At 44.7% G+C, this 11007-nt stretch overlaps 1 protein-coding gene across 1 annotated transcript in view; it reads left to right on the top strand.

The window, feature by feature from the left end:
• The first annotated feature begins 812 nt into the window (after positions 1–812).
• B3GLCT (beta 3-glucosyltransferase) overlaps positions 813–11007 on the top strand; it is a 61009-nt gene continuing 50814 nt past the window's right edge. Inside the window, exons 1-2 of the mRNA XM_083820897.1 lie at positions 813–1074; positions 9822–9883. Coding sequence (XP_083677023.1) covers positions 987–1074; positions 9822–9883 — 150 coding nt within the window. The 5' untranslated portion in view covers positions 813–986. The remainder of the gene's footprint in view (positions 1075–9821; positions 9884–11007) is intronic.

Here is an 11007-nt window from a genome sequence, read left to right as displayed (position 1 = left end):
CTGCAGCTGAAGAAAGACAGATAACTGTACATGTAGTCTTGGACACCTGGTCGATTAGAGAGCAAGCTGTCACAGCTTAACAAAGTGAAATAAAGGTGCGGGCAGGTCAAGAAAGTTCAGACTGGCTGCAGCCCCGAGGCCTTGCAAATTCACTACAAAACTGACGGCCTGCTCATGGCAGTACAAGGGCTATGTGGTTACACGGAGCTATGAGATGGCTGCCTGGAGGCTTAGCATACTCTGGGGCAACGCTTTGTGAGGCATTTAGAGATGTACTAGGCCACTTGTTAATTTGGACCCTGTTCCTGTAAGAGTGCTGGATATCATTTGTTTGACAATATTTAAGTTTGCTTATGAGAAATGAAGAAAAAAAAATTCTTTAAATTGGACAATGTATAAACCTTGTTGGGAGGACCTCCTGTGGAGTTTGTAATTGAGCATTAAGAATTAAAGACATCTTAATTGTTTTTGGTAATGGCTGCTTGATGTTTGATACTGGTTATGGAGAGCTGTGCTTATCAGGATGATTTGGTGTTCTAATATTGCGAACTTAATCCGTAACTATATGGTCCGTAACTTTAGAGTCCGTAACCATACAGTCCATAACGATAAATGGGGGTATGTGTCATAACTAACGGTTTTAAAATTAAGCCGTATCCTTCGGCCGGAGCCGCCCCTCAGGCAGGCACCAACCAGAAGGGCGCGGGGCCTCCTGCGGGCCCCGGCAGCGAGAGGCCGGAGCCGGCGGGGAGGAGCGGCCGCTGCCGCCCGCCAGAGGGCGCCGCGGCCCCACGCCGCCTCCCTCCCTCCCTCCCTTCCTCCTCCTCGTCCTCCTCCTCCTCCTCCCGGCGCTGGCGCCCGGTCCTGCCGGGCCCTGGCGGGGGAGGGAGGGGAGGAGGGCGGGCGGCGGCACCGCCACCAGCCGGAGGCCGCTCGGCAGAGGCGGGCAGCGCCGTGCCCCCCGCTCCTCTCCTTCCCCCGCCGCGATGCCTCGGCAGCCCGGCTGCGAGCGCTGGCTCCTCATCGCCGCTTGCGCCCACGTCTTCGTCCTCCTCCCGCCGCCCCGTACCCGCGGTGAGTGACCGGGGGCCGGGACGCCATGGCGAAGTGAAGGGAGGAGGGTACGGGACGGAGCCCCTGGGGCTGGGACGGGACGGGACGGGAAGGGGGGGACACCCCGTCCCTTAACCCTTCCCCTCAACTTTGTTGGAGGGCGGGCAGCGGGGCCCGGCCGCTCGGGCTCCCCTCAGCGGCCCCGGCGCTGTGGTGCCTCTGAGGGCCGGTGCCGGCGCAGCTTCCCGCCCCGGGGCCGCCTGAGGGGAGGCGGCCGCGGCTCCGCGGCGAGGAGCGGGCAGGGGGCAGCCCTGGGCGGCCCTCAGAGAACCCCTTCCCTCAACAACCCTTCCCTCAACAACCCCTGCCCTCATCAACCCTTCTTTCAACAACCCTTCCCTCAACAGCGTGTGGAACCCCCCCCCCGGAGCCCTATGTGGAAGAGCACCGGACCGAGAGCGGGTGTTTCGGGGGGGGGGGGGGGGGGGGGGAACGCCGCCCGGTTAAAATGTCAGCGCGAAGGGAAAAATAAAATCTCATTTCTTGATGTGGCTTGATTTCTAGAGACCTTTTTAATCTGTCTAGGCAGGTGGGGGAAGATTGCAAGAGGAGGGTATGTCAGCAGTCAGCTCGCCACGGGCTCTTGGAGTTAGGAGCTGTTGCCTGAAGTGCGGAAAGCAGAAATAAATGTTTACAGCTGCTCTGTTTCTCGTTATTTGTGTTCCCAAATGCATCCAGGCTCTGTCAGCATAGGCTCATCACTTTATTCTGGATCTTGGGGTGTGATTGCCTTCTGCTGTAGGTTGGCTCGTGGATCAAAATCCTGCCGGAGAAACCTCATGCAAATAAATCTAGTTTTTAGCAAAGCAAAAGGGTGATATTTAGATTTTTGCCTCGTAAAACATTTTTCCTTTTACCCATACAGCTTGGGCTTTGCAGTCGTGATACCCTACTGCTTTTCCTGAAGCTGTATTCCATGCCTCTAAGAATGAGTAATTTTTCCTCCAGTGGTTCAGCAAGATGCTATTGCACCCATAACTTCTAAGAGGAGTGTGATAACGCTCTGAGGATAGCAGCTTCAATTTCCCTGTGTGTATAAGTGTATATAAATATATTTTGTAGATAGAAGTGGAAAAGCTTGCGTTCTTGCTTGCGCAGTTATCTCTTGCTTGGTAGATATTGCTATAAAATTTGCTTACCTGAAGCTTTTTGCAGTATCAGGGCTTTCTTCCATTTTTTAAATATCCTTTTATTTTAAAATCCTTTCTTTTGTAAGTATTGTAGACTTTTGAGATGGCAAGGATAACAAGTTTGCAAATTGGAAATCATTTGGATTTCATTTCAGAGGAGGAAACAGCGTGTCTGTTAGTAGTTATTTTATAAATTCCAGCTTGCAGGTGACAACTTGCAGAATGGGAAGATGTGTTCAGGTGATGTTGTTTGCTCTAGCTTTCAGATGATCGGAAGGAATAGTGATGATGCTTTTTCTTCCATGGTTTTCCTTTGGTCACCTTTTATAAAGATACTGGTGTATGCAACGCTCGCACAGACATTTCAGTGCTTTACAAGTGGTGATTTTAGCTGACTTCTTTGTATATGTGCTATCAGCTTAGAGAAATATAGTAAAAAAAAAAAAAAAAAAAAGAGTTGCTTTTATTTTACAAAAAGCTTCAGATGTTGGAAATTTGCTTGCATTCCCCCTTCCCCCTGCTTTCTCCCCAGTCTTCAGCCTTACCTGGCTAGATCAGGGTCTTTGCTTATAGGGTAGCAACAATAAAGAAATGTCATAAAAACATGGATGTAAATACATAAAAAACTAATTTATTTAGCCTGCTAGTGCTCTCACGCTGTCTCATTATGGAAGATCCTATCCCTTTGACTGACAGTGGCAGTGCAGATTTTCTCTGGAATCACGTCAATCTGTAGACTCTTATGTTCTTTGAAAATATGGGGGGAAGAAAAACAAGCAGCCTCCAACCGAAGCAAAAATAGGCCTTTCATTAAATTATATTTAGAAGTATAAGGAAATTGTTTTAAATGTTTTGTCTGTTGTGCACAGCTTTTGTTATTTGAAGTGGTTATTGATTGTGGTTTTGCAGTACATAAGCCATAGAATCACAACTTTTCTGTAGCTCGTTTAAGTCAACCCACGGCTTGGTGAAGTGGTTCAGGCAGCCTTGAATCAGACCATCGGAGAGAAGAGCACTAGAAGCGTTGCCTGGAATGGTTTTGTCTACGAAGGCAAAAGAAGTAACTCCTCAGTTAACAACATCTTTTGCACTTAAAGGACACATAATCATTGTTTATACTTGAAAGGGTAATTCTAAAAAAGAGAATTGTTTCTACTTTTATAACATGGTTTTATTACATTATACAGTATATTGTACTTTAATGCTGCAGTATTTATTTCCACTTCCCTAGCAGTTTGTTGGTACATATTCATGCAGTTCAGCTGCTGAATAATGAAAATAAATGGTTGTGGATTTTTAATTTATTTTATTTTATAGTGCCATAAGCAAATCTCCTTGCTCACCAAAATTTTGGTTGAAATAATGGAATGATTGAGAAAACTATTTAGCAATTGAAACTGCTTGTATTCCATTCTCTGATTAAATTTCCAATTTTTGTGGAAATTGATTCAGAAATGTTGTCTGGCATTTCAGTTGATTTTGGCCCTACTTTCAAAGGAAATAAAGATAAGCTTGATGAAGAGAAAGAGCTTTAAAATCTGTCTGAAGTTTCTTTGCTTTCCTTTCTTAGCCTCAGTCCTCGAGCAGCTAGCAGAAGGAGGTGAGGACTAGCAATTGACATGTTCAGCTTCTGGCTGCATGTGCCAGAGCTAGTAAATAGCTGCCTGTGCTAACAAATGTCAATGAACACAATGCATTAAGTAATGAAGTGACAAAACAAAATTACAGCTTGCATTTAACACGGTGCTGGTGGGTTTTTGTTTGTTTGTTTTATGTTTTTCTGCTTTAGATAGCTTTGTTTGTGAGAAATTGTACGGTTTATCATCCTAACCTTTTTGATCATGGTGGTGCCTAGAGAGTTTGAACTATTACCAGGTAATTAGTTTCTTTGTGTTAATATATTTTCTCTGTGCCCCTCGATAAGTCAGTGGCCCACTTGAGGTTTGTATTTCCTCAACAGAACCAAAGGGAGAGGGGCAAATCCTGGCTTTGGTAGAGGTAGCTCTAACACCAGAGACTGGTGCCTTTCCTAGGGAATTCTGTACTGAAACAAATCTGCTGCAGTTTTCTGAATTAGTAATGGTATTTGGGCATGAAAAGTTACTCTTTTTTTTTTTTTTTTTAACAGTAGCATCTGTAAGTTCCCAGACATTGGTCATCCCTCTCTGTTTGTGTACCATACACACAACAAAAAGAAATTCTTTCCACAGAGCTTATAGTTTCTACCTGTGTTGTGCAACTGAGTGCTCATGACCTGTGTCTGTAGTTAGAATTTTTCTGTCTGTTTTTTCTTTTCTTAGAATTTTTCTCTGCTTCTGGGCATACCCTTTTCAGAAAGTTATGGGGAATTAATTGTGGGTGGATGAATTCGCCTTAGAGATGACCACTGGCTTTCAGGCACTGTATTTCCCTTCAACCCTGTGACCCCTTTGTTGATGAGTGTTACACCAGCTGGACTTAGCACGTTCTCCTCACTCCACCCTTTTTCTGATAAATCCCTAAAAGAGGATATTTGTGTCCAGGCTGAGAGATCAGGTTGCTTAGCCAGAGCAGTTCGTCTTGGCCGTATGTTAGTAAGACTTGTTACCCCACAAGTACATACCTGTGTAATCCTGAAGACTGCTTTACTCATACCAAATTACATTGTGTGATCATAATGGATTTGCTTACAATGTTGTACAGGGACCGTGGCATAATCATCACTAAAATAAACTCATATGCTCTGCCTGAGCGAAAAGCTCAGATGCTGTTGGGTGGAGACTCTTGAGGCTTCTTTGGAGTGTCTTTGGGGGTCAGTTGAGCTTCAGTAGTTTAAAAATAATCAGAACAGTGCTTGTCTCATCCTTAAAATGAATTAGCTGGAAAAAAAATCTTCCTATAATATTTAAAGTAAAAGATACAGAATCATTTAAATAAGTTTAATTCTTGGAAAAGATGGGGAGGCAGCATGTTTGAAATCTCTGTAATGGTAAAAGTATAGAGAGAGACTTAACATTCATCACTGTCAGAGTTCAGTTTGTTTAATAAATGGTACGTGTCGGTGTTGAACTTGCACTTTATTAAGGTCAGCTGCAACAAAAATCATTTTCAGCCAGGCATATTCAGTTGACCGCCCTCCTCAACAGTACAGAACGATTGGTGTGGGAGATGGTCCAGGACAGCTGGCTGATTTTGAAAGTTCACCTCTTGGAAGGTTAAGAACGGTCCATCCCCACGTGCAGGAAGGCAAGCGAAGATGGCAAGAAGCCCACATGTATGAAAAAGTTCCTGATAAAACTCAGACACAAAATGTAGAGGCAAGGTCAGGTCACCCTGGGAGTAACACAGAGATGCCGAGTATGCTGAGTGTGGGGTTAGGAAAGCAAAAGCCCACCCGCAGTTGAATCTGGTGAGGGACGTGGAAGGCAAGAAGGGCTTCTACAGCTGCACTGGCAGCAAAAGGGAGGCTGGGAAAAATGTGGGCTTGCTGCTGAATGGGGGAAGTGAACCGGCAAGACAGGATGTAGAAGACCAAGGCAGAGAAGGTTTTGAGTTCCACATCTCTACTGGTAAGGCCAGTACTACTTCAGCAATCCCAGGGCCATAAGACGCATCAGAAAGCCTGAACCAAGAAGACTCAGCCTTACTGGAGTAGGGCCAGTTTAGGGAACACTTAAACAGGACATCCAGAAGCCCATGGGAGCGCTGATGGGAGCTTGGCAGTGTTGTTGCAAGGCCACTCTTGACTATGAGAGCAAATATCACACTTGTCTTCAAGAAGGGCAAGAAGGAGAATCCTTGTGTCCTGGTTTGGGCTGGGATAGAGCTAATTTCCTTTGTAGAGGCTCATGTGGTGCTGTCCTTTGGATTTTTGATGAAAACCGTGTTGATAACACAGGGATGTTTTAGTTGCTGCAGAGCAGCGCCCACGCAGAGCCAAGGACTGTTCAGCTCCTCGCGCTGCCCTGGCAGTGAGGTACCTGGGGGTGCACGAGGAGCTGAGAGAGGATGCAGCCAGGACCCTAACGTATTCCATGCCACATGGCACCATGCCGAGCAGTAAAACTGGGGGGAAGTTGGCCAGGGGGTGACCATTGCTTGGGGTCTGGCTGGGCATCGGTCAGCGGGTGGTGAGCAGTTCCATCATGCGTCACTTGGTTCATGTATTCTATCATTATTTTCCCTTGCTTTTCTGTCCTGCTGTACTGTCTTTATCTCAACCCAAGAGGTCTGCCTTTTTTCTGATTTTCTGCCCCATCCCACGGTGGACTCTAATGATCAGCTGCCTGCCAGCTTAAAGCACAGTGCCGTGTCGCTTCAATCCCTGTGAACGTGGTGGAGCAAATAGTCCTGGAAACCCTTTCCAGACGTGTGAAGGACAAGAAGTTGATCAGGAAATGTCAGCATGTTTTTATGAAGGGGAAATGATGCTTGAGCAACCCCACGGACTTCTGCAATGAAATGACTGCAGTGGTGGATGTGGGGAAAGCAGTAGGTGGTGTTTATCTCAGCTTTAGCCAGGAGTTCAGCACCGCCTGCCGTAATGTCCTCCTGCCTGGACAGCGGTGCAGAGCGCACCCCCAGCAGGTCTGCATATGTTGCGAATGAAGAGGAGGTACCGGCTGCCTGTGCTGCCATTCAGAGGGACCTCAACAGGCTGGAGAAGTGGGGTGACAGGAATCCCATTAACTTCAGTTCAAAGGGGATGTCATGTCCTTCCCCTGGGGAGGAACTGCCCCCCCCACCAGTGCACACGGGGAGCTTGCTGTCTGGCCAGCAGCTCTGCAGCAAGGACCCGGGGCTCCTGGTGGACAAAGCTGACCAGGAACCTGCACTGTGCCATGTACTGTGTTCAGTTTTGGGCCCCTCAGTACAAGAAGGACATCGAGGCCCTGGAAGGTGTCCAGAGAAGGGCTACAAAGCTGGTGAAGGGCCTGGAGCACAAGTCCTGTGAGGAGCGGCTGAGGGCACTGGGGTTGTTGTGTCTGGAGAAGAGGAGGCTCAGGGAAGACCTTATTGCTCTCTGCAACTACCTGAAAGGAAGGTGTGGGGAGCTGGGGGTCGGCCTCTTCTCACAGATAACTAGTGATAGGACTAGAGGGAATGGCCTCAAGTTGCTCTAGGGGAGGTTTAGGTTGGAAACGAGGAGACATTTCTTCTCAGAAAGAGCAGTCAGGCACTGGGACGGGTTGCCCAGGGAGGTGGTGGAGTCACCGTCCCTGGGGGTGTTCAAGGAAAGGTTGGACGTGATGCTTGGGGACATGGTTCAGTGGGTGACATTGGTGGCAGGGGGATGGTTGGACCAGATGATCTTGGAGGTCTTGTCCAACCCTAATGATTCTGTGACTATGACAAGGGTGGTTAGCAGGCCAAGGGAGGTGATTCTTCCCATCTGCTCAGTGCTGGTGAGGCTCACCTTGAGTGCAGTGTCCAGTCTTGGGCTTCCCAGTATAAGAGAGACATGAATGTACTGGAGCAAGGCCAGCAAAGGACCGCGAAGGTTGTTAATGGGCCTGACATACGAGGAAAGGCTGAGAGAACTGGGGCTGCTCAGCCTGCAGAGGAGAAGGCTCAGGGAATGTCTTTCTAACGTGTGTAAACACCTGTACAGGGCAGGCGGGGGAGTAAAGAAGGTGCCTTGATTGGTGTGGTTGTACTAAATGGTCTGCAGAAGTCCTTTGCAACCTTAAGTGTTGTGTGGTTCTGTGATACACAGATGAAATAGGCTGTTAAAATAATTCCTTGAGGAGCTTTATATGTGTTCTCAGAAAGACACAGTATGGAGCAGGTCTTTTTTTTCCAGTTTATCCGAGTCTTGTTTGTTTTGTTTCAAGCGTCACACACACTAAAATTTTATAAATCCTAGGAGCTGTGTGACACGAGTTATTCAATGTTACGGTGAGACAGGCAGCGCCGCCTGTCAGTCACAGCTGTTTCAGGTCTCTGTATGCCATTCCTTCTGTGCAGAATGAAAACAAACCCATAAACCCATGAAATTTCGGCTCGCGTTCACTTTTGCAAGTAAGCCAAATGTACGTGGTGATTCTTCTTGTTAATGCTGTGCAATGAAGACGTTTCTCAGAATAAGGGTGTTGGTGTTTATCTTGTAATTTGGATCGTGTCTAGTAGAATGTGTGGGTCTGGTTTGGGTAAGGGAAGATATCCCTTATCTGGTGTCCTAGGGAGTGTTAGGCTGGAAGAAGAGGATGAAAATGATCAGAACACGCAGTGAGAAAGGGATTTAATAGTCAGATCGAGATACTTGCTGTGCCCTTTTGAAAGAGAAGTGCGAAACATTTCCTCAGCCTGACTTTTGGGGTGGAAGGGGGGGGGGGGGCGGGTGACCCCTATTTGTACCCTTGTTCTTCTTCCTGGCTTGATGTCTTATTGAAATGTGGCTATGGCCAACATGAGTAAAATAAGTTTGGGGATGTCTACATCTAGTCGTGTGGTTTGAGATGACCTAACGGGTCAGTGTGAAACACAGCTCCTGGATATTTCGTCAAATTTGGTCTCCAGTTGAAACAGCATAGGATTAGAGGCAATCAGAGGTGGAGCATCACAGGCTTTGCACAATCTTGTCTTCTCCTTCTCCTACATTCCAGATTTCCAGCCTAAGGAACTGAGAGTTGCTGGTAATTCACTTTGAAATCAGTTTCAGATGGTAAATAATTTAAAATTGCAGTGAGACACTCCACTTGAATCTGTTGTTTTTTCTCAGTTTTTAAGAAAATCATCTACTTGACTGTGACGAGTTGTACCTTTAGTTCCTTCCAAGTCATAGCAATTAGCTTTAATTTGCGTATCTTCAGTACATTCAAGAAAAAGAGTCGTTATGAAGAACCTTAGCAAAGCTTTCTTATGTTAATAGGATTACAGTTTTACAAATGAGCAAACTGAGACAAATCGATTAGAGTACATCAACAGGAAGGCAATCAAAAAAATTATAGAACCCTTTCTTAGTTTTTTTTTTTTTTTTTCCCTAATGCAAACCAAAGGATATGCTTAGGGAGGTGTCAGTGTAAAAGACTTAGGATACTAAGTTTGTGCAAATCTGCTCTGCTGGGTCTCTTCTTTTTTAAAACACTTATTTGGGTCTCTAAAACATCAGCAATTTAGACTGTTGTCCAAAGACTGCATTCAAGATTTATATTAACCGTCTTCAAGTTGGACTCAGATTTACATCAGTGATGTCATTCCTGTGGTTCTGACTGAAGCTTTGATAATCCAAGCCTTCACCTAAAGGCAGAGTGGAATACAGGTCCCCATGTGATAGCACATTATGCTCTTGTCAGGTGAACTACTGTACCGAACAGATGTGTGTGTATTTTTTTAATGGGATTTTCTTGCCTTGAAGCCAAGGTAAATTGGCTTCACATCAGAGTGATTTTTGTTTTTTTAAAAATGTGCAGGAATAGAATTGTCAGGCATGAAAAGTATAGATTTTGTCAGAAAGGACTGCCTTAGTTCCTGTAAGATTATCAATATAGTATCATATAATGTGAAAAATTGCACATTTTTTTTTCTTTTTCTGTGGAGCTTTGTCAAGTGTGAAAATGAGCTCCTATAATATTTAAAAACATCTGCTCTTTCTTTCAGCTTTTGCCGTAAGTGTAGTTCTTGAAGATGCAGAAGATAAGACTGAACTACCAGTGCTGCAGGTAATAAATTTTAATTGCCAGAGCAGAAACATTTTACAGCCGTTATAAAATCATCTAGAAGAGACCAGAGGAAAAAGTCTTAACATCTGTGACATTGTTAGGACTTCAGTGGTGCTCATTGTCACTTGTTGTCCTGGTCTGTCAAGCAAGTAAGATGTCTTTCCCAGGACACACTGTACATGTAATACTACTACAATACTACTCTTCTGGTATTGTTAGCATCTTAACTTATCCCCTGGATTCTTAGAATGACTGGAATAAACTTACACTTGCCACCTTTGATTCTTTCTTACATTGGATTTTCTAATTGTTGATATTTTTATTAAGAGAATTAGTTTTTAAAAGTTTTAATGTGGAACAAAATTATAATTGAGAAGATTTATTTTCTTTTTCCAAGAGAACCTGAGGAGTACATTAGAAACTTATAATAAAAACCCCTGCTGTTTGGCTTAGCTTCTACAGGTTGATAGTGTTATTACATGCTGTCCAGAATAGTTTTTGAGCATCTCTCTTACTGGTTAGAGATGTGTCATCCTTTCTTCTCCATTTTGTTAACTGTACTATACATTGAGAGGGAAATGGCTGCCTTCCTGTCAGATTAGCTTTATTGCTACCCAGATCACATCTCAGGTAATGCTCGCTTATGAAATTTCAAATTAACAGATTAGAAGAACAAATGGTCAGAGCTAGCCCTGCCGTTCAATTAAAGAGCATAATGTGTGTGTGCATGCATGTCTTTTAATAGACCTCTACATGCAAATTTATATATATATGTACACATACGTGCACGTGTATACATTTGTAACAGAAGTGTGTGTTTACATAGAAGATTTAATGGAGAAAAATCAAATAAAAATCCTGGAACTAATCAGGAGTTAGAATCTATAACAAGCCATTTAAATCTAGTGATCTCACATCAGATGCAATAAAAGAATGGTCAGAGATGTGTGTTTCTAAATAGCTTTTGCTCTTGATGATGATTGCTGAATCTGTAGTAAATTAATTGCAAACTGCTGATATGCTGTCATGTATATGGCAGACAAGATAGCGTCATCATGGTTTCGTTACTCTTTGTGAAATGCCAGAACCACCTCAATCCAGCATAAATGTTAAGTTTTATCATT

This window comes from Anser anser (genome assembly GCF_964211835.1).
Source record: "Anser anser genome assembly, chromosome: 1".
Lineage (NCBI taxonomy): Eukaryota > Metazoa > Chordata > Aves > Anseriformes > Anatidae > Anser > Anser anser.
The sequence above is the reverse complement of the archived record's forward strand: the minus strand, read 5'-3'. Positions and strand labels throughout refer to the sequence as shown.